The sequence below is a fragment of the Spea bombifrons genome, chromosome 5, assembly GCF_027358695.1.
Source record: "Spea bombifrons isolate aSpeBom1 chromosome 5, aSpeBom1.2.pri, whole genome shotgun sequence".
Classification (NCBI taxonomy): Eukaryota; Metazoa; Chordata; class Amphibia; order Anura; family Pelobatidae; genus Spea; species Spea bombifrons.
In genome coordinates, this window is record NC_071091.1 from 49314424 (window position 1) to 49338235 (window position 23812).

Genomic DNA, 23812 nt, shown 5'->3' on the forward strand with positions numbered 1-23812 from the left:
CAACTAAAGTCTCCCGAGGTGAAGGCTGTCCTCGGAGTCCTCTCGGCAGCTAAATCCAAGCTTCTCAAGGTTCCTGTTATAACTTTATTTTAAACATTATTAAGTGTTTAATTACCTAGAATTGTAGCACAGTAAAATAATAATGCAACTCTCAGTCATTGTGGTACCATAGTAACCAGCTGAATTCTCCATTTTTAGCACTTTGCTCCAGAATTGCTCTTTATTCACAACTACCTATGTTCACAATATTCTTAACTTTTATTTTTATATTGACATCCTTTGTTGCTGTAGATGACTGCGATTGTATGCCATAATGATGATTCTTTTAACATTTGTTTTCTGTTAACTATTTGTATACTGGAATAATAAAATAGATGTGTATTTGTTATATTCAATTTTAATATGGCAACAGGTCTTAGCAATATATGTATAACCAAGATTCTTCTAACAGCGTTTTTTTGTATATTGCATTTTATGAAGACTTGGCGACAATTAGATACTCGGATTACAGACTCTGCAAATGAAGCAAAGGATAACGTTAAATACTTATACACCTTGGAAAAGTTTTGTGACCCACTTTACAACAGTGACCCAGTAAGTGCTATTTAATGTATTTAAATACAATGTAAATGGGGACCTGTAAGAGATTAATAAGCTCACTGCATATAAAAGTCTCTTTGTCTCTGAAAATAAATAAAACAACCTATGTGCACAGGATGTACATATTGGATCTGTTGATTTTTTTTCTCCAATGAAGTTATAAATATGTCAAACTTTGTCTTAGAGAGATATGTTTTTTTTGTTTTTATACATGACATGATACATTGGATTTATCATCAGTGTTTCATTATTATGAGCCAGGTCATGCTTGTTTATCCCACTGCATTGCTTTTCCTCCAGGTGTCTATGATGGATTCTGTTCCGAGACTGATGAATGCCATAGGGATGATCCATAACATATCTCGATACTACAACACCTCTGAAAAGATTACATCCCTATTTGTGAAGGTAGTGAGAAAGTTGTATATACATGGACACTTTTTATAGTTCTATCCTCATGGACATGTAGATTTGTTTGTTAATTTGTTAATATAGTTATAACTCACTCCCATAAATATCTATTTTTGCCTTCAATGTTGAAATTGAAATGACCAACCTTTGGGTCATTCCACTTGCATGTACAAGTCGTACATTTTCATATCCAATGTCGATATGCCTTTATTATCTATTAACTTTTCGTAAAAAGGACTTTTTAAAGATATGTATAACAATATGTTTGACCTTATTACGTATTCACTTCTTCTTTGGCTGCATGTAACAGCTTACATTTTAATAAATGTTATATATGTAACAAACGTTATGGTGAAAACAGAAAAAAATGTTTATATTAATATCCTAAACCTCAGTACATAAAAGATTAAATTCTTTACTATAAACATTTTAAAAGCTTCTACAAGCTGTGTTCAGATGTGGACATCTAAGTGGTTCTTTCTGCTTTATAGTTAAATGTTGAAATAGTTAAATTATTTAGGTGACTTGCCAACTTTACTTATACATTGCCTCATTTTGAGAACGGTTCTCTGTATTGTATGTATCGTAGGTGACAAACCAGATGATAACTGCTTGCAAGTCTTATATTACCAACAACAAAACTGCCACAATCTGGGATCAGCCTCAGGATATAGTTGTTGAAAAACTGAAGTCAGCAATTAAACTCAATCAGGTAACAGTAATCTATAAATCATCTATAAAGCAAGCAGAGTATGGAAAGTCTGCTTTTTATTGGCCTTGCTGAGTGGTCTAACTGGTGGAGTAATCCCTTACTCAGAACCAGGAGACCAGGGTTGCCTGATCCTTTGTGATATGACTCAGCACAATGCATAGTTAATGTGGGGAGACGAGCCAAATCGCCAATAAAAATATGGCTATTATGGTTGCATACTCACTGAGCATTTATAACAAATGATAGACATTATTTGACACATACATGCAATTTAGTTTTTCACACTACGGCAAGATTTTTTCCCCCCTCATATGTAATGTATTCTTCCCATCCATGTATGCATTCTGTTTTGGATCTAAATGGCTGCATCTCAGCACATATATCATAAAATAAATCAACACAATGTGCCAGCATTGCACAAAAAAAAGTAATTGATGTGATGATACATCCCTTATGCATGCCTGTAATAAGTATTTACACATATAATTCAGCAGCAGGTGTCAACATCAAGTGGTTCAATTGTGCATGGAGAATCTTTGGGGGAACACTGTGCACTGCAGGGGCTGCTCCTCCTTTTTAGTATAACTAATTAAAAAGCTATGGGAATCCATGTTTTAGATGCTTATTCCTCCATTTTGCCTTAGCTGAATGTGAGGCTACTTGCTGTTGGTGAATAATGTTTTTTTTTTAATTATTATTTAGTGGTATCAACATGTATTTCACAAGACCAAAGAATCCCTGGAACAAATTCCTTCTGAAAGACAGTTTGATTTTAGCGAAGTGTATATTTTTGGAAAGTTTGATACCTTTCAGAAAAGACTTGAGAAAATCATCCACATCTTTGAAACCATTACAACATATTCGTCTTTAAGAGACTCTAAAATTGAAGGGCTGGAAGTCATGGCAACAAAATTTCAGGTAAAAAATACTTTACAGCCAACTCTGGTTTTATTGCAGCAAAACCAACTGATGTTTGCTTTTCTGACAGTATAGCCTAGTTGGAGTTTCTGCAGATTCCAATGTTTGCATTTTTTTCTGGAATTTTTCTTTTTTTCTTTTTTTCAGCTTTTCAGAGCATTATCTGAAGGCTTGGTGGAATAGAACTGGCAAAATAATATTAGATACATAGCTAAAAAATGTCTTTTTTATAGTTGGGGTTATGTGTAAGAGGTATTCTACTGCAAAGCTTGAAAAGTGTTCTTGTCAATCAGCAGTTGGGTTTTGAGTACCTTTTTAAATCAAACTTTTATATGAGAATATGATTTTTATACACTTTTTATATTTTGACCATACCCACCTGTTTCCCTATTTTTTGACCATGTTTCTCCAGCTTATGATCATTTCCAGTCATCCGTGTTGTCAACTTACATTTTGTATAGTAACTGACACATCAGGGCTATGCTCTTGTATGAATTAAACCAGTTTCATACACCTATATACCCAATGATTAAAAAAAAAAACACATAACGGAATGATTTGTGCTTTCATTTGCACAGACGGCAGAAATACAGGAGCAGTGGGAGGTAATATAATGAGATAATGTGGTGGATTGTGATTCACAATATCTTTTCCTGTATCTTGTTACAGGAATATGCTATCATACCACTCTTTACAAATGAAAGTATTTTGTATTGTATTTTTCTTCTCTTTGTTTGCTCTTCCTATGTTGCCAGTTGAAATACCATTGCAGATTGGTATTTTTGAGCATTTATCTTGAAACAATGAAAACTTAAAATTCCATTTTTCTTCCATTTTGTAGTGCCCTTATCACCAGTAGTAAAGAAAAAAGGAAACATTTTGAGACACCTAAAATGTGGGGGTTCATTGATCTACAGTTATTTCAAGTGAAAACATGAAATACATTTGGGAAAACTAATGGTGTACAACCAACTTTTTCCTCCACAAAAAGAGTACTGTGTTTATAGTAAAGCTAAAACAACTAATATATAAGTGGAAACATAAAATAAATATTGATATGCAAACCATTAAAAAGAGAAACAATGCTGTCTTTTAAGAATTGTAAAAATGTATTGGAAGTGTTCATTTTAAGAATGATTCCAGTGTATAGAATAAAATTGTTTGTTTTTTGGTTTTCATGTAAATGCTCATTTCAAGTGAACGTAGAACAAATTTTGCTATGTGTCACTCGGTTAGAGGTACCATGTGTTTTTTTTTGTTTGTTTTTTTTATAGTACAAAATGCTTTTTTTTTTTTTTTTTTTTTTTTTTTTTAGTTTGGTTAAAAAAATGATTTCTTTCTACACAACATCTGTTTTATTTTCACCTAAATGATTTTTTTCCCCACTTTAGTCCATTGTCACAACAATCAAGAAAAAACAATATAATTTTTTGGACCACAGGAAAACAGAATTTGATGAGGACTATTATGAATTTGTGAAGCAGACAAATGACCTTCACGTAAGTCTTAAAGAAAAAGGCCATTTATTGTAATATGACTTAATAGTGTGCATTTCACTTTGCACATATTTTTTGATATATGTATAAAAATAAAGTTGAACTGGACAACCAAATTGTCATTTTATACAATATTACTTGGAAAGCCTAGTGTAAACTGGTGAATTTATTCATATTTTATTACTTAGAAATAACATACATATTCTATCCAAATAACATTTTTTTGCCCCTTAATATTTAATTATTTTGTAAATTAGACTAGATAACAAAAAAAACACACTGCGTAAAGCCCAGTCCACAGTATTCCATCATTTCCAAATCACTTTTAAAAGTGTTTGACTTTCAAGACCCAAGAGTTTCTGCAGTATATCAGTGGAATGGCCTGAGAGTGTAAATAGAATGGAACATTCTGACAACTGTTGCTTTTTATATTATCAAGAGAACATGTCAGGTTTTTGTATGGTGACTACACTTATTTTATTAATTTTATTAAATCCAGATTCACCAAAGTTTGTTGAGAATAACACCTTCTATTTATATGCCCTCTCCATCAATTGTTATCTTTTAAACAGATGTTTTGTGTTTAATGTATTTTTACATTTGTTAAATCTAGCAAAATTGATTTGTTGCATACAGTACTTAACATTATATCTACAGTCATATATTAAATAAAAATAATAATAAACATGGTTTGCACCAGAAATACCGTATATTCTGAAGGGCACAGTCAATTTAAACATCTTAAATTCCGACGACCTCCTCTTCCTGATAGTATTTGCATTTCTGCACACTCCATAATACCTAGACTGTAAGCTTTATCTGACAGCGACCACTTTCCAGATGTATTCATACCTTGGACATACACAATTTATTGCAGTAGCCTAATGGATTTAAACCAGAATGTTATTTCTTTCAGAACCATCTGAAGATGTTTATGGATTCTACTTTTGAAATGATTCACAACACTGAAAGGGCTCTCATTATGCTGAAGAAGTTTGAAAGGTAAACAATTTCCTTGAATAAAGTTAATAATCCATTGAATGTGTTTATCTTTTTATTTATAGTCTATTACTCACAATGCATTTCTATATTGTGAAGTATGATATTAGCTACAGTAGTTTATGGGTCAGATTTTTTGGTGTCGTTCAAAATGAGCTATAAATAGAGCAACCTCTCATTAGAAGTGGTGGGGGCTAATATTGTTAGTGAATTTAAACATGCATGGGAAAGGCATAAAGCTATCCTGAATCTAAGACAAGATCAAGCACTGTAAGACCCGAGTCTTACACTAGGAAAAATGGGCAGGCAAATGGTTCTAAGTTTTAACCCAATCTCTTGTGACCACTACCACAATGTATCTTGCATGTCTTTATCCTGAAGAATACAATTCAATTATATACTATTCATTGTTTTTATGTTTGTGTTCGTTATTGTTTGATTCCAAGGAGTGATATTTCTTCCAAGGAAAGATGGGTGGGTTTTGATAAAAATTTTGTAACAAGTTAAGAAACTTTTAACAGGTTGGCAATACCAGACTTGGGCATTGTGGAAAAATATCAAAAGATCCTTGAGAACTATGGACATGACATTGAAATGGTCTCCAGAGTTTACACAAAGCAAAAAAATGAACCACCACTAGGACGGGATTTACCACCTGTTGCTGGAAAGATTCTCTGGGCTCGTCAGCTTTTCCACAGAATCCAAGGTCCAATGGAACTTTTTCAGCAGCATCCAACCGTTCTTCAAACAGAAGAAGCCAAGCGCATAATCCGCAACTATAACAAAGTTGCAAAGGTTCTTTTAGAATATGAGGTTGTTTTCCATAGAGGATGGCTAAAACAGGTAGGTGTGAATGTTTTTCCAAGTAATAACACACATGAAATATTATATATTATATATAAACATGTTTTAGTATAGTACAGAATTTCCTGTCTGATAAGTTGATTAGTTGACATCAGAGTAACAGCTGATCATGTCATTTGATACACATCAAAAAGCTAGGACTAATGTGGAGCAATATAGTAAATTGAGGTTATTAATTACCTGCAAGAATATCAATTGTTTAGGTTGTTTTTATTGCAACATATAACAATATAGTTTTTTCTTTGTTGTTCCTTTTTTCTTTGTAAGATGGAAGTTGCCAAATCTGGTCTTCAAGCATCTTTACTTGTTAAGGCTCCAGAAACAGGAGAATTATTTGTGAATTTTGACCCTATGATATTAACGTTGATCCGAGAAACTGAGTGCATGGATCAAATGGGCCTTGAAATACCACCATTTGCAGTGGCTCTCCAGCAGAAACGAGATCTGTACAAGAGGAATTTTAATAAATTACAGGTAAGAACACGTGGATTCTCTACCCATCCTCTCCATTCGGCTTACTTTATCCCCTTTCTGTTTAGCCATTTGACACTACCATGGTTTATCCTTCTTCCTTTAATTCATCTCCTCCATTTAACCTAACTTTGTTTTTTTAAAACCTTTTCTATCCTCTCACTTTTCCCATTTTACGTTTATTTCTCCAGGTTAACAAGAAAGAGGAGGGGCAAGTTTTAAAATGATTTCAATAAATGTCAATTTTGTCCAAGCACCTACTTGTATAATGTAAACTTTACTGTATTTTTCTTTTAGATGATGCTGATGGAAGACAAGAGGATTAGGTCAAAGGTATATCTTCCACTTGATCAACTAATGGCGCCTCATATAGCAAAAGTGGATGATGCAATTCAGCCTGGTCTGACATCTTTAAACTGGACATCTCTGAATATTGATAAATATTTGAACAACATTACTGAGAAACACGGTAAGTTTCAATATAAAGATCCTCATTGCTGTCATCGATTACTCATGTATAAATAACAGTTTTTTTCTAGTCATTATATCTATGCATCAAACATTAACTGGAATAATCTATTTTTTTAATGTTTGCCCCTTCTAATAAACAAGAATGTTCCCTTTTCCTACTAAAACAAAAATGTAATCCTATCTTTTAGAAATTATGCATACCTTTTGTTAACATTTTACAAGCAAAAAATGTTGTCATCTAATTGTTGATGAACCAGTAATGGATAGTACAGGTTCTTCTGATAAAGAGCCTGTATGCCTATGAAGATATTTCTTAAAAAATCATCCGTTTCCAGCTATATTAATAATGTCTCCATGGTATTTATGATCCATTTGATATCATCTGCTTTTCTTTCAAAAACAAGGAAATTTGACTCAAAACTTTTGAACAGTGATGTGTGTATGTGTTTATGTATAATATATATATATAATATATATGTCATACCATCACTAAGACTGAGGTAGTGGCTGGAATTTTGATATAACGGAAAAGGTAGGAAGGACTCGTCTGTATAATAAGCAGATGCCTGTTTAATTTGCACACTCCTTAACATGGTTACATAAATAAAATAAACAAAGCCTTGCTCTTCTCAGCACTAACTAAACACTGTGGTTTTGCTTACTACCCCTGGGCAGCTTGTATGCTTACCAACTGAAATAAATGCATATATCTTTATATCTTTAAGACAGTCTGGCAGTGTCTTCCCCCTGCTCAGCTTACAAATCACTCTCTCAAGCTTTAGGTTTAACCTGTTCTTTATAGCCCTTAATAGGTCACAGGTTGCCCCAACAATTATCAGATACCTGCGTCTCAGAACTGTCATTAGTGGGAGGGATATCCCATATACATATTAGTATTTCTGCAAAAGCACACTGCATAAAACATATACTGAACAAAAATTATGACAATTAAGTAGCTATTCAAACATGCATCCTCACTCACAATACTCAACGCCTTTTTATTTTCTTCTAGCTGAAGTTGAGCTATTGCTTGACAGAGTTAATGACTTGGTAGAATTCAGAATAGATGCAGTACTGCAAGAAATGAGTTCAACTACTCTCTGTAAGCTTCCTGAAGACGAACCATTAAGTTGTGAAGAATTTCTCCAAATGACAAAGGTATTTATTTAAAGCAAAGTACATCGAATGGTCACCGCTTTCTGGTATTCTGTATGAGCTATGTAACTGTGCTCCCACAACCATTGCTGTTCATCTATGAACTACAACTACTACCATTGAGTTGTATGTGTTACACAAAGCTCCTTAGATACTGCATGATGGATTCTGGGTACTTACAAATATGTGAAATGATCTACATCTAAGTCTACAGTATATTTTATGTGTATTTGAATGTGTTTGCTATAATTATCTCTGGCATGAGGTCAAAAAACTATCTCTAAGATCACAGTGTGCTGCACTCATAAAACCAAACTCTGATTCATACAGTGTAATGATATAAAGACTGAATATCTATCTAACTAAACTGAATATTGCCTGTGTATGTGTAAACTGTTTTTTCATGGAGATACATATATATATATATATATATGTATGTATATATATATATATATGTATGTATATATATATATATATATATATATGTGTGTGTGTGTATGTATAGGAACTGCACTGAAAGAGCTCTATATACAGTAATTTGTGTGGGCACATTAAATGCTAATTTGTTTAGTCTGCATCATCAAAGGGTTAATAACCAGTATGCTAATATGGTCACCGGTAATTAGAAAGACAAAAGCCAAATGTTCTTGTTAAATGTCCTGTACGCTTTATCAGATGTCAAGCCCAACAGTTTCCTTGGTGTCAGGGTATAGTCTGCACATGTTCTTACTCTTAGCATCAATATCACATGCTATGTAATTAAACTAATGGAAGTAGAAGCTGCAAAGCGATTGACAAAGAGTTCTTTTTAAAGAAAAACAAGGGGCCGTTTACTTATGTTAAATGGACTTGTAAAATGAACCATTATGCTAATACAATTTTTATGTGGAAGAATTGATCCTCTCAAACACAGCTTCAGTTACTTACAATTACACAATCTACTAGTCTGTCGCCACCAAAAGAGTGGCCAAACTAGATATAGGATTACTTGAAGTTAAAGATAAATGTTGACCAATTCAGACACAACAAGCCAATAATACTAGCATGTCTAGTAACTAAATACACAGAAACATAGCTCAACCTTTCAGCCAACAATCATACACTGTAGTCATTCTTCACTCAAGCCTTTATACTGTAAACTCGTCTGGAATGAATCTGGATCTCTCTAAGTTAATTTTTAAAATGACTCTATTGTTTTATTAGGTTAACTGTGCTTATTGTACCCAATAATTGCTCTGTAGAGTATATCGGAACATTGTATACAAAGGATAATAGTAAACGACCTAGTATATTAGTGTAGAGTTTGTTTTGCTCAAAAGGAACAAGTGTCACAATGTAATAATTATATTCTGAACAATGTGAAAAATAGGATATCTTTTGTAATCTGGTTAAAAAGAAATGTACATGTCTGGACATTTTTAATATGATACATATAAAACCAACACGCATTATGTGCTTTAAAATGAGATATGGAATGGGTAAAATCCATTTCTGTAGTATACACATTTGTTTAAAAATTAATTTGAACACACATTTCCCTATTTTACTGTTTAGGTGAGTAATTTATGTCTTGCTTTACAAGTCAACCCCCAAATCTTGTGACCTTTTGGTAGATTTTTATGCAAATGTATAAGGCATTTAGATGAAGAATGTGTTTATTCATACTCACAGAACATCCTGAGTTCCTAGAGAAGAACTACAGATAGTCCTCGGTTGCAAAATTGGTGCTTGGTATCTATACAAAGGAAAAGCAATTTTTTGTCTGAACGGTTTAGAACATTGAAGTAGTAGCAGTCTCTTCATCACCAATTACATACATGGATACTTTACATAAAATGTGTGTGTCATTTAAATGATTACCAACACTACATTCACAACACATGGCTACTCATCCCAAATCTAGCGCCATGATTTTTTTTTCTTAAAAGTAATGTTTTCAGAATTGTTTCCTTAAGATCTTAGAAGCAAAAAAAGCTGATTTACTTTCCTGCTGATGTCAACTTCCACTTGTTTTTTTGTCTCTGGCCTTCACTGCAGAAACTGTTCTCCAATCATACAGGACCCACTGTGTCCAATACATATGCTTGTCTCCTAACTGTTTAAGGAACTATTCAGTAGACTTGTGCACATGGACCACAAACAATTAGGACAAATAGTTTATTTTGTGTGTGGTCCAATCGTTTTCAAACAACAAATTTAATTTCCTGTCCTTTTGATTCAGAGTCTTTTCCCATTCAAAAATGAAATTTGTTTCCTCTCCCACACTCTCATGCTCACTTACTCTCTCTCACACTAGCATTCGCTCGTTCTCTGAGAGAGAGCATGAAGCTCTACTTCGTTTGTTTTGTTGAGGTACCTCCTCGTTTTCAGACAATTGCTACCAATTTTCCATTCAAATTTAATGCCAGTTTCATTCAAATTTAAATTTGTACTATTCAGGAAATGATTCTGCAAAGCTTAGTTTTAATATGTTTATGTATTGCTTTTGTTAAAGTTAAAAAAAAATCTTTTTACAATGATTAGACACAGTGGGCATAATTCTCCTGCTCTTATGTATAAAATTAATTCTCTATTTTGTGTTCAGTCAGTTGCTTTAATGATACACTTGAAAAAAAAAAAACATTCTTTGCTTTTGAATAGGATTTTTGTCATAAGGGAGCTTTGAAGTTAAATACCAAAAGTTCCATGGTTGAAGAAGCAACCAATGAACTTATAAATATGCTGCTTGAGTTGGATGTTCATTCCATTAATGATGGTGCTAAACCAATGACAGGAAGTAGAAATGTGGATGAAGCAAAGGGACCTACGGATGATAAAGGTAAGTCCATTAGAAAGTCACTAATGCATGCTTAGAAAACCAATAATGTTATATTAAGAACTTTTGTCAGTCTTCCTCAGTTTGGAAAACGTTTCAAAGCAAGGAGTTAACAACAATAAATTATTGATCAATCAATGAACATTTTAGCAGATCACATAAACATAATCTATCTCCATCAGCATATCTCCCTCAGTGTTAAAGATGTATCGTTCTTAGTCCGTCTAAATGGCTTGCACATAAGGTAAAATGAGCTATCTTCAGAGGAAAATATTTTTAACAATAACATGCAAACTAGGGAGCAACTTCAACCAGGTGGCTCAGTAATAAAGCAGACAACATGCTCAAAATCAATTCCTGTCCAAAACGTGTTTGTTACTTTATACATGCTGAAGTTTCAGTGTGAAACAGCAAGTACACTAAACAGCTTTACTTTGTGGCCCAAAATCTTTAGTCCAAATCAGCCCAGCAGGACATTCACCCATTCCACTTATACTAGCTTAGTTTTACATTAATTAAAATTTAAAATATAAAAATTTCTTGTTAACAATCAAACGATTATGATTCTTTGAAATTACACGTGATATATGTGTATTGTGTATGGTTGATATTGAATCTCTGAATTGTTTTTCTTGTTTCAAAGGTGTTGAGGAAGGAAAAACACAGACATTGTCAAACACTCACAATACCAGTCAGGTTACGCTTGGTCCGCCGTCACCACTGACCAAGAAGAAGAAAAAGGATATGATTGAGATATTAGAAGAGGAAGCACATGAACTTTTGTCTCATTTTAATCATCGCAATCTTGACGCTTTGTTGAAAGTCACTCGAAACACGTTGGAGACCATTCGGAAAAGAATTCAGATGTCTTCAATGATCAGTTTCTTGGGTATGTGTTTGTCTTTTTCAGTAATAATTATGTGGTTTTCCACACAGTTGAAGCATAAAGTAAATGAAACTAATAAAGTTCCAAAGTCTGGCAACATTACACATTTCTTCTGCAGGTTTTGTTTATCTCTTTAACAAATGCTATCTTTGGCTTAATGAGAGCAATCATCATACAGCTTTTCTTACTCACTGCTGATTTTCAGCATGATCACCGACAATCTTGCTGCTTTCAGGTCAACTTGGAATGGTTTGCATACTGGGTGACCTGTCAAGTTCTTCCACACCAAACTCATCCAACCATGTCTTTATGGACCTTGCTTTGCGCACCGCTGTGTGGACAAAAGTATTGAGACACACCTCAATGAATGAAATCAGGGGGGGGCAACCTCATATTAATATCTATGTATTTATTGTATGTGATGTCATCAAAATCCCTGTTGGTGTAATGGTCAGTTGTCCCAATACTTTTGTCCATATAGTGTATCTTCATATCTTTACTAAGGTCATTTTAAATGATTTGTGTAATCACTTTTTGTGATAAAATTTAATATTGAAATGAATGTAAATGAAATATAGCTCAATTTCAGAGCTTGTGGTTTGTGTCTTTTCACTACGATAATAGTAATAACGGAATACATTTTCATTTCTTTATGGGTATGTGTAAGCAGACGGTAACAATGTATCAAAGCAGAAAATAAGTGGACAGCCGATCTTCAGAACCAATATTACTTTGACAATCCCTAACATAAGCATGGTTCCAGCATTAGATGAAGTACAGCAAACCCTTAACAAGGCAGTGGAGACCATTGTCAGTGTAACAAGAGGAGTTGCACAATGGAGCAAAGAGAGGATGTCAAAGGTTGGTTTGTGATTGCCTATCTATATTTCAAATATTTTTTAAAGGCTACTTTGTCAAACAAAATAAAATTACTTTCTTTTGCAGAAGAAAATTCTTGAAAGGAAAATAGCAGCCATGCGGCGAAACAGCATGGATAGTGATACTGAAGATGGCATGATAGAAGGAGCAGGAAAAAGCACTCACGGTAATTTTCTGGCTTTTCTTGTTTCTTATTGTGCAACAGTAACCACAGACTCTTCTCTCATTGAAAGTTCTGCTGTATCTATTGGATGAGGTGGAAGATTAGATCTTCTTGATTGTGGGCCCCTATTACTCTCAAGTGCTCCTTGGTTAACAGGCCCTGCATAACAGCATAAACTAGGATTTCAAACTTTGTGTCCTCAAAGATACTTTCCATATTACCCCTCCCACTAGAGAACAAAAATGTAAAAAATAACAAAGCATTTTGGCCTTCCAAAAGATAAAAACCTGTGCACATGGGGTATTAATGTACTTGTACTTGGGGGTGGTGTGTGTTTTTACCATTGTCCCATAACCTGTGAGGGAATGGTTCCGTAAAATTGTACAAACAAATTGTACGAAAAAATACAATGAATGCAGTAAAATAGTACACAGTTTGTTACATCTTTTACTTTTTAGAAAATGCTTCTGAGGTGACATCTATCAATGCAGCTGGGCACACCCATTATAAAAACTACTTCAAAAGTGTTTCTGAAAACAAAGAGATTGTTAAACTTTGCTCAGTGTTGAGTACATCAATAAATTCGACAAAAAAGGTAAGACCTGCATAGCTCAGGATTCACATATAAAAATGTACCGAGCAAGAACTAGTGATCTTTCATATCTCATGCTTATGAATCTTATTGGTGTCTACAAGCCACGCAAAGAATTGAAGACTCTGGTGTCTTTCACAAAACACATACTTTAACATATTGTACATTAATGACATGCTCCAGATATGGAAAATATTTTCTCAATACAGAAAAAAGAGACACAGTTACTTAAAAAGTAAGCCTATAAATCTGATGTTTTAACTTTATAGGTTTTCCATAATCTCACACTAAAACACATACACCCTCATGCTACAAACAAACTTTCAATAACTTACACATTTACACACTCATACTCACACGTACTTACACACGCATGCAAACACATACACTAATGATCATACACACACATACGCACTTAAGCTATAGCACATACATACTCACTAACACACACACAGCCATGCTAACACACATATACACTTGTGCTAACACATACACATTCGCTCTAACAAACATGCATGCTTACATGCTCACCCTTCTCTAACTCCCTCTTGTCATCCTTTAGGCTAGGTTTCCACTTGGGTTTTTTCTGCTAAAAATGCCCATAATAACGCCAATTAGTGAAAAAAACTCTGCGGCCAGATGATAGCTGTTTTTCATTAGGAAATCGCACAATGCCATATCCACTTGGCGTTTTTTCAGTCCTCTTTGGCGTTTTACTGCTTTTTTGGGCTCTGTGGCAGTTTTTCAAAATCGCAGCATGTTGACACTCTGGCGTTTTTTGCAAGGAAATCTTGGCGTTTTTCTCCAATAGAAGTCTATGGGAGAGAAAAAACGCCATGAAAAAGCCATGTGGGTTTTGCCTTGGCGTTTTTTATAGCGTTTTTTTTCCACAGTTACAATGCAGAGGATGGACCCAGTATCTGTGTGTCCTATGAGAAATAGGCTGGAAACAAACAGTTTCACACAAAACAAAGTTCATATTGAATTTTACAAACAAACATACCCAACTGGATCCTGCGTGCCAAAAGCAACAGCAAACAATTTGCACCATCATTTGGGGCCAATCTTCCTAGAGGAGCAGACGTTCGGAATAAAGCATTCCTTACAAACCACAGAGGGTCCGCCGGGGCGTGTTTAAGTTGAACTCTACCAAGGAAATGACATCAGGAGGGGGCAGATACTTGCTATTTATCCTAATCCCTTTTAGCTGGGTGACAATTCTAACGTGTAAAGGCTGGAAAAACTGCCTAAGGTCAAAAAAGCAAATTCCACAGAAAGGCTAAAACACCAGAAAAAACTCCAGAAAAAACGCCAAAACGCAGGTAAATGCAGTGGCAGTTTTCTTGGCGTTTTTCATCAGGAAAATAACGCAGGACAAAAACCCAAGTGGAAACCTAGCCTTACTTTCCCAGAGGTTTTTTCTCAGAAAGCGTGTGCAAGCAGGACCTTGTTGTGGTCTTGATTACATTAATGTTTTGGAGTGGCCTGGGGCCAATTGCCCCTAAAGGAGACTCTTACTATGGCCTACAATAAATATACACATATGTATATGTAAGGTCCTGCCCTCAATATGTGTGTACAAAACATTGCATAAAAAAAACCATGCCATAAAACCTGTATAATTTACACACTCTCCGTATTGAAAACTTTTCAGAACATTATTACAGTTCTAGCCAAATTCTGTCTTAAGTATGATTTGTAATATTTTTTAATGGTTATATGTATTTGATTAAAGTTAATATTTCTTTGTTTAACTTGCATATCTTTACATTATCTTTACATAGGAAGTCCTGACAGCATTAGAACGGTTCAAATGTTATCATCACATCTGGCAGAGTGATAGAGACAGTGTTATTGAAAAATTTGTTGTGGGGAACCCACTATTATCTGAATTTGAATCACAAATTCTTCATTTCCGTGATCTTGAATTGGAGATCAATTCTGAGCCAGAATATATTTGTGTTGGTACCATAGCACTGTATACGGGTAAGTCATATATTTTAACTTGTACGGATTTGAAACTTATGACACTTGTATGCAACAAGCATAACTGGATTCTACAAGAGAGATTTAGTGAATAAGACAAGGTTCACCTAAATGACCTCAAAACTCTCATTTTGAACCAGTCATGGCAGGATGAATCATCAGGAATGCCAATGTGAATATGTCAAATAGCAACAGTTTAAACACATTCAGTTAAAATACCCAGTCTGTTATTATCTTTAGATTTCAACACCTAATGGCACATTGGGTTAAAGATGCCTCTGTCTATCAGCCCAGCTTTTAAAGGTTTCATGCCAGTCAGTATGTTTATTGTTTATATTCATATATAAGATACCAGGTTATATGTGGGGGATACTTTTTGAGTTACTTATACATTTAGCACTTTTAGCATAATTTCTCCCTCTTCAAATGTTTTATTCTAACTACCGTTTCTCTCATCCATATAGAGGTTGACGGTAACACGATTTGCTGTGTAATGCAGAATTTACATTTAGGTTACATTTTATTTTTAGGTCTTTAGTTTACGCCATTCAGTTAATCAAATGATACAACTTGTTGTTGTCTTGTTATTTTCCATATACTGTACCATTTGCTGACCCATGAGTGCAAATAATTAATGATTGATCGTTTTCATAGCTGATTTGAAATTGGCATTAACCTCTGAGACGAAAGCTTGGATGGTTGATCTGGGTCGCCATTGTAACAAGAAATACAGAACAGAGATGGAAAACATATTTAGTTTTATTGAAGAAATGAGTAAAAAACTAAATCGGCCTATTAAAGACTTGGATGACATACGGATAGCTATGGCTGCACTGAAAGAAATAAGAGAACAACAAATCTCCATTGATTTTCAAGTGGGACCAATTGAGGTATTTGTGAAAATTGAACATGTACCTATTACGGTGATCTTGATTGGTACAGAAATAAGTATATATAAGGACCAATTTTGATGCTAGTACCAAGTTCACAAAGGTTAGAAATAGAATAATGCAATTAGCGGTCATCAGTATTTAGATGAGACTTATGAGTAAACCTGATTTTATACAAAGAGTGCCCAGAAGTAGAACTACATGTAACATCATATCTGCTTTCACAATGTCATAGGTTCCTTTTCTGATGTGTGGCTTCAGATTTAATGCTAGTTCATAATAGTGATCTGAGGCGTAGAGGTGGATCCAGAAGCTTCTTAGGATGCTTTTAGGTATATGTATAAAGAGCAACTTTGGTGGCAAAACAGTATAAACCGTACATACGACTTTTTGACTTTTTGTGTAAATGAATGACAACTTCTACATGTGTACTATGACTGATTGCTTTAGAAAAATGTTTTTATCATACATTAATTTGGAATTGATTACTTACATATTTAAGAAGGCAGATTAATATTTCTTTTTTATGCTATCTTTAGGAATCATATGCGTTGCTGAATAAATATGAGCTTCTTGTTGCAAAAGAGGAAACAGAAAAGGTGGACACATTGCGTTATACCTGGGAGAAACTTCTGGTCAGGGGCAATGAAGTGCAGAATGAGCTGGTGGCCATTCAGCCTAATTTTAGAGGAGAGCTGATAAATACTGTTCAAACATTTATTCAAGACTGTTCTGAGTACTACTCTGATTACGACAGGGCAAGTATTTATAATGTTTTTTTATCTGTTCCATATTATGCTGATTTAACTTTAGCTTTTTAACAGTGCTCTTTCAAATACACATAACCAAGCTTGGTAGACATTTTTGATCTGCACCCAGGAAAACGCTGTTCTGAGAGATGCACCGATAACCTCCTACACTAGTCGCAATTCATTTTAATAAATTATTTTCTATTAATTATCTGTTGGATGCAAGCCAGGATCCCGTAAAAGCTGTTATAAATATGCAAATTTGTATTCTCTTCATAGACTAGTAGATTCTAATAGATTATGGAATATGCTGAAACACAATCGGTGACAAGACATTGTGCCATTTAATATGGCACGGCCCTTATCCTGGCAAGAACTTCAGAAGTGATCAATGATCACTTCCATCGGTCAGGGGGTGTGACTGCATCATGTACATGTCCAAAATGTGGGCCTTTATCCCCAAACAATCCAACAAATATGAGTGGTATAACTGGAGATGTTGCTGAATACATATCAGATGGTATTTCTTGGTAACCCTTTACATTTTTATTACATTTATTCCTGAATTGCAATCTGTGTAATAAAATCACCAAAGTGGTTACCTCTTTGGAAAAGATTGGTGGTAAAATGATTGCATTAAAAGTGCAAAATACCCCAAGTTGAAGCCTCCGTCATGATGAGTACAAAAATGTGAAAACCGCCTGGTCCTTAAAGGGGTAGTATATTAGTACATGGCATTTTATATCACGGTGCAACTTCACTAACTCAAACTATTACTTGTAGAATGGACCAATGGTTGTTGGCCTCGCTCCTCAAGAAGCCAGTGATAGACTGATCATGTTCCAGGTAAAGTTTATTTTTGTGTTTTACTTTTTTAATGTACAATGTATATTACATTTTTTTTCAAATTTGCTAGTTTGATATTCTTATATGTTATGGCAACCAGTACATTTCTTTTTTTTAATGAAATATTGTAATGGTTGATCTAATCATAGCTAGTAATATTTCAGAACATATTCTGTTGTATTTTTATTTGTTTCATGATGGAGATCCCTATGGATTTTACTGCATGTAAATACAGGATGTACATTTGGTGCATGTATTCTTTAGTTATTTTGTTATCTGTCTCATGTAACCTTACTGCCGGCTGCCTCGTAAAAATAATAATAATAAAAAAAAAAAAAAGTGGGGGGAAAAAAACTGTAAAGGCCAACCCTGGAATGTTTTGCCTACAAGATAATTTGATGTGGCTGTGCATAGTTTAGTCAGGCAGGTGACTTTTATAAACAAATCTTGCCGCTTTCACTATGAAATATAAAAGGCCAGCCAAATTCTGCTTAAAGGAGATGTTCACCATTGTTGGTCCTTCAAAATGCAACTTTCCTGAAAAAATCTTAGTGAATAAACGCTGTTGTATTTTTGTTGTAAAATATAAGGTGCATCATGCATTACATCTAAAATATTTTTTTGCTTTGACCAGAACCGCTTTGACAACCTGTATCGTAAATACATCACGTACACTGGGGGAGAAGAACTTTTTGGCTTGCAAGTTACCCAATATCCTCAGCTGTTAGAAATTAGGAAACAGCTAAACTTGCTTCAAAAACTGTACAGCTTGTACAACAGTGTAATCGACACGGTGAATGGCTATTATGATATTCTGTGGTCAGATGTAAATATTGAGAAGGTTAACGGAGAGCTTCTAGACTTCCAAAATAGGTAAGACTTAACTTTTAGTGGTTAATGTTATAAGCACATTTCCCAAATCAATTGATAATTATTCATGTGGAATACCATTATATCAATTAACATTTACCACTGACATTTACCAAAGAATTATGATATTTGTCGTTAATGAGAGTACACCACATTTCTAGCGCTCAAACATGTTTGACTATATGCAGGTATAATTAGTCTTTGGCGGTTTAGCTCCTATTCTGATCATCTTCATTTTACATCCTGCAGGTGCCGGAAACTCCCAAGAGCTTTAAAAGAGTGGCAAGCCTTCCTTGATTTAAAGAAAACAATTGATGATTTCAGTGAGTGCTGCCCTCTTCTGGAGCTGATGTCTAACAAAGCAATGATGGCACGGCATTGGAAGCGCATCACTGATGTCACAGGCCACAGTTTTGATGTGGAAAATGAAAGCTTCAAGCTGAGAAATATTATGGAAGCACCTTTATTGAAATGCAAAGAAGAAATAGAGGTATTCCATTTGTCATTTGATACAAAACCAAATGTTGATAGGGTGTTGACATGAAATATTAAGTTTGCTGTTTAAATGTAACTAAACCTTCAGGAAAGAATGATGACATGGTTTATTTGTTAAGTGTACTAGAGAGTACAATTCATATTTTCAAGTGAAAAACTATCTCTAATCAAGATACAGACAGGGTAGCACACCCTAAAGAGCATTAAAGGCATACATGTTCAGATTCCCAATTTGCGGCTAAAATAATAATAACCAATAAGTACACAAAACAAAGCATGAATTCAACGAATACCCAGTGAATACTATTCAAAACCACCTATCTAAGAATCTAATATTGGGGATTATATGGCCATGTAATGCTTAGCCCACCACTACCTCAAAGAGCCCCAAGTTTGTTGAGTCCTACATAATTTTTCATGGCAATATTGCTTAGCAAGGAGCTGAATCAGTGGGACTGCATTGCATTTTAACCCACTGTGTGGCATGTCAGGCACCGGTGTGGCATGTTGAGTACTCAACCCTACAGTTTTCTCAGAACCTCCAAGTATGCACAAACAAACAATAAAGAACATAAAAGGCATACATATTTAGATTCACGGGTTGCTGCTGAAATAATAATAATGACCAATAAGTACACCAAAAAGGTCAACAATTCTCCAATCAACGTGCATGCTGTAAAATATCCTGAATAATATAATTCCTTCTGATTTTAAGACAGTAAATGCATATCAAGTAACACAATCTTTACATATATGTTTTGTATAACTTGTATATTTATGTATATTTTACATGAGTAAATATTATACGCATGATTTTATGTAATATATATGGTACACAGTTGGTCAACTGCTGTTACATAATTGTACTCACTGTACTTGTCTCATGAGGTTCCTGCTTATGGAAAGGTCCAAATTGCCTCCCTCCTTTCATGCATAATATATAGTATTTAACAAAGCTTTTTACTGTTTGTTAAAGTACAGCACACTCTCATTGGTAAACTCTTAATCCTTTAACCTTTTATGCTACTTACAGTGCACTTTTACCATATAAAACTTTTTAAACTGATCTTTAATTGATATGTTTTTATTAGGATATCTGTATTAGTGCAGTAAAAGAACGAGACATTGAGCAGAAACTGAAGCAAGTGATTGTTGAATGGGATAATAAAACGTTTACTTTTGCCAACTTTAAAACACGTGGAGAGCTGCTTTTAAGAGGCGACAGCACTTCTGAAATCATAGCGAGCATGGAGGATAGCCTAATGATGTTAGGCTCCCTTATGAGTAACAGGTAACATTGTAGTAACACAAAATGTCACACTTTGATCTATGTTTGGAAAAAAAAGATCTATGTTATAGAGAGGCCTCCTTCCTTTTTTTTCACTTCACAAATGAAGAGGCACTGGTTACTACAAGATATCAATGATATTATGTAGTATTGCAGTATGGCCTTTTCCATTCAAAACTAAAATTTGTTGTCACACCCTCACGCTCTGTCACACGATCTTCTCTCTACTTTCTCTGCCAACTGATTTTGTGTCTGCACAGCTCCACTTCTTTTTCTTCACTTGTTCTTGCTCTCCACTTCTTCTTTCTTCTCTTGTTCTTGCTCTCCACTTCTTCTTCTTTCTTCTCTTGTGATCCACTGTGTTACTTTGGCCTCCTGGATTGCTTCCACATAATCAATTGTTAAAATTACATTTCATACGAATCCAAATACATAAGTCTATTAAATATTCATTTAATTCTAGGTACAACACTCCATTTAAAGCACAGATTCAAAAATGGGTTCACTACCTCTCAAATACAACAGACATCATTGAAAATTGGATGAATGTGCAGAACCTGTGGATATACCTAGAAGCTGTATTTGTGGGAGGTGATATTGCAAAACAACTTCCAAAGGTAATATTAGTCACGCAGAATTAAGCAACAATGTTGTGTTTTGTCCTTGTGTAGTTGGTGATGTGCGAAAATTAATTTCATGCAATGGGAGTTTCTGGGATTTCACTTGAAACTAAAATTTAGAAGAAAAAATGTACAGTAAATAGAGATAATCTAATCTATAAAATCGTATTTATTGAAACATTAAATGATTTATCTCAACAAACGGCCTATTGTTAAGGGGATAACATGTACAGTTGTTTGCTAGAAATTATTCTGTTTTACAGTACCATAAATCACAGTAATGTTTGTTTAAATAATAATGTTTGTGCAGGGATTTTAAGCGGTCAAATAAATAAATATCTGCATTTCATTTGGACAATTTATGCGCAATTTATGTGTTTTACTAGGTGTTTTGATAATGTTCCATTAAGTACATGCACACACATTTTTGCAGTATTATTGACAAATCTACTAATATTGTGCCCCAGAAGCAATGTACATGATCTTATAAGCAGACCAAGGTCATGGTCTGGTGGGTGGGACACCATAGCAACTATGTAAACCAAAATAGGAAAGTGTCATGTCCTGCCTTCGTTTATCTTACATAATATAATCATCTAGCTTTAGAAATTACTTTTAAAAAGGATTTTTTTTTAAAATTAACTATCTTATTATGTAACTATAGGAAGCCAAGAGGTTTTCAAATATTGACAAGTCTTGGGTTAAAATTATGACTCGTGCCCATGAAATGCCAAATGTTGTGCAATGCTGTGTTGGGGATGAGACAATGGGACAACTTCTGCCTCATCTCTTGGAGCAGCTTGAAATCTGCCAGAAGTCCCTTACAGGGTAAGAACGTTATCTTGTGCACTTCCTCATGTAAATTTACATCAATCATTCGTACTGTTCTGTAGCTTTCTATACACTATGTGTCTTGTACACTAACTATCTTGTTAGCTTGTCATGCTCTAAAACAAACTATTGACTGCGGACCCTTGGTTTAGTTTAGCTTATTTTAGCAGGCATTAATGGCATTTACAGTTAAGTCACAAATTCCCGCTACATATAGTATCTGCAATAGAATAACATGCATCTTACACATACAGTATATATTATACCTATTAGTTTTTTTTGTATATATACCATGTAAGTAACTTGTACGTTAAACTCTTTAATAAACCTATACATCAATAATATGTAAATAAATACATCATAAGTACAAGTCACTACAATATTTGCTGAAGGGTAGCCATCTTAGATTAAAAAATACAGTGTCACAAAAAAAGTTACCCTTTCCAGCACCTACCCACAACACCAGCTGCACCTAATCAATGTAGTTCCCTGTTCCACATAATATATAGTACACAACAAACGCTATAAAAGTGATAAAGTGCACTCAGTGCAAATCCAATAACAAATATGACATGTATCCCCAGGCTCAATCAATTTGGTAACAAATATCTTGAAAAAAAGGAAAAAGCAATCTTAGTTTGCCTAAACAACAATTTGCTTCCTTGTAGACCTTAATAAGACAGAAAGTCCCTCTGGGTACCACCCTAGTGACCACAAGGGAGAATGATCAGAAATTAGTGATCTAAACACATACATCTATTAAGAACTATTTTATCTTGTGAAAAGGTTTTATTTTGTTGGAAACAAGTGATACAACTTTTTAGGTATATGTCAAAGGAGAAAAAGTAAACAAGGACTAATTAGATTAAAGATAAATGAGGGAGTTTTATAAATTAAGCGATGAAATAATTACTTAAGCAATACTGTGTGCCATGCTAAAGTATTCACCCCACTTGCCATTTTTCCTATTTTGTTTCATTACAACATGGAACTAAAATGGATTTGTTGGGGGTTTGTATAATTTAATTTAAACAACACGACTACCACTCTAAAGATGAAAAATATTTTTGTTCCTTGTGAAACAAACAAGAAACAACAAGTCTGTTGGGGTATGTCTCTATAAGCTTGGCACATCTATCCACTGGGATTCCTGCACATTCTTTAAGGCAAAACTGCTCCGGCTCCTTTAAGTGGAATGGCTTCCGCTGCTGTACAACAATCTTAAAATCTTAAAATCATACCACATATTCTCAATTGAATTGAGGTCTGGGCTTTGACTAGGCCATTCCAAAACATTTAGATGTTTCCCCTTTAACCTTATCAGTATGGTTAGGGTCACTGTCCTGCTGGAAGGTCACAAATCTCTGGAAGACTGAAAAATTTCCCTTTATTTAGCACCATCATTCCTTCAATCCTGACCAGTTTCTCAGCCCCTGACGATTAAAAAAAAAAATCATCACTACAGCATGATGCTACCATGGGATGATGTTCTCAAGGTGATAAGAAGGTATTGGGTTTGCGCCAAACATAGTGTTTTCCTTAATGGCCAAAAAAACTCAATTTTAGTTTCATCTGACCAGAATACCTTCTTCCATATGTTTGGGGAGTCTGCCACATGCCTTTTGTCGAGCAACAAATGTGTTTGCTTATTTTTTTCTTTAAGCAATTTTTGTTTTTCTGGTCCGGCTCTGTGGAGTTTTGGCATCTTGCCATCAGAAGTAGGGAAATTTAAGCATGCATGTGACAGGTGTAAAGCAATGCTGAATCTAAGACAAAAGGACTGATTAAGATCTGAGTCAGGACAA

At 34.4% G+C, this 23812-nt stretch overlaps 1 protein-coding gene across 1 annotated transcript in view; it reads left to right on the forward strand.

The window, feature by feature from the left end:
• The window catches only part of DNAH5 (dynein axonemal heavy chain 5), a 119149-nt gene that overhangs the window by 49068 nt on the left and 46269 nt on the right, over positions 1 to 23812 (forward strand). The window contains exons 7-31 of the mRNA XM_053466374.1: positions 1 to 69; positions 481 to 594; positions 901 to 1008; positions 1601 to 1723; positions 2426 to 2641; positions 4033 to 4140; positions 5054 to 5139; positions 5658 to 5979; positions 6268 to 6474; positions 6769 to 6940; positions 7955 to 8100; positions 10738 to 10915; positions 11556 to 11801; positions 12469 to 12659; positions 12744 to 12843; positions 13299 to 13435; positions 15217 to 15418; positions 16073 to 16308; positions 16848 to 17066; positions 17841 to 17903; positions 18538 to 18776; positions 19023 to 19263; positions 20360 to 20559; positions 21020 to 21173; positions 21841 to 22004. The exon at positions 1 to 69 is cut by the window's left edge and continues 108 nt beyond it. Of these exons, the coding sequence (XP_053322349.1) occupies positions 1 to 69; positions 481 to 594; positions 901 to 1008; positions 1601 to 1723; positions 2426 to 2641; positions 4033 to 4140; positions 5054 to 5139; positions 5658 to 5979; positions 6268 to 6474; positions 6769 to 6940; positions 7955 to 8100; positions 10738 to 10915; positions 11556 to 11801; positions 12469 to 12659; positions 12744 to 12843; positions 13299 to 13435; positions 15217 to 15418; positions 16073 to 16308; positions 16848 to 17066; positions 17841 to 17903; positions 18538 to 18776; positions 19023 to 19263; positions 20360 to 20559; positions 21020 to 21173; positions 21841 to 22004 (4241 nt within the window). The remainder of the gene's footprint in view (positions 70 to 480; positions 595 to 900; positions 1009 to 1600; positions 1724 to 2425; positions 2642 to 4032; positions 4141 to 5053; positions 5140 to 5657; positions 5980 to 6267; positions 6475 to 6768; positions 6941 to 7954; positions 8101 to 10737; positions 10916 to 11555; positions 11802 to 12468; positions 12660 to 12743; positions 12844 to 13298; positions 13436 to 15216; positions 15419 to 16072; positions 16309 to 16847; positions 17067 to 17840; positions 17904 to 18537; positions 18777 to 19022; positions 19264 to 20359; positions 20560 to 21019; positions 21174 to 21840; positions 22005 to 23812) is intronic.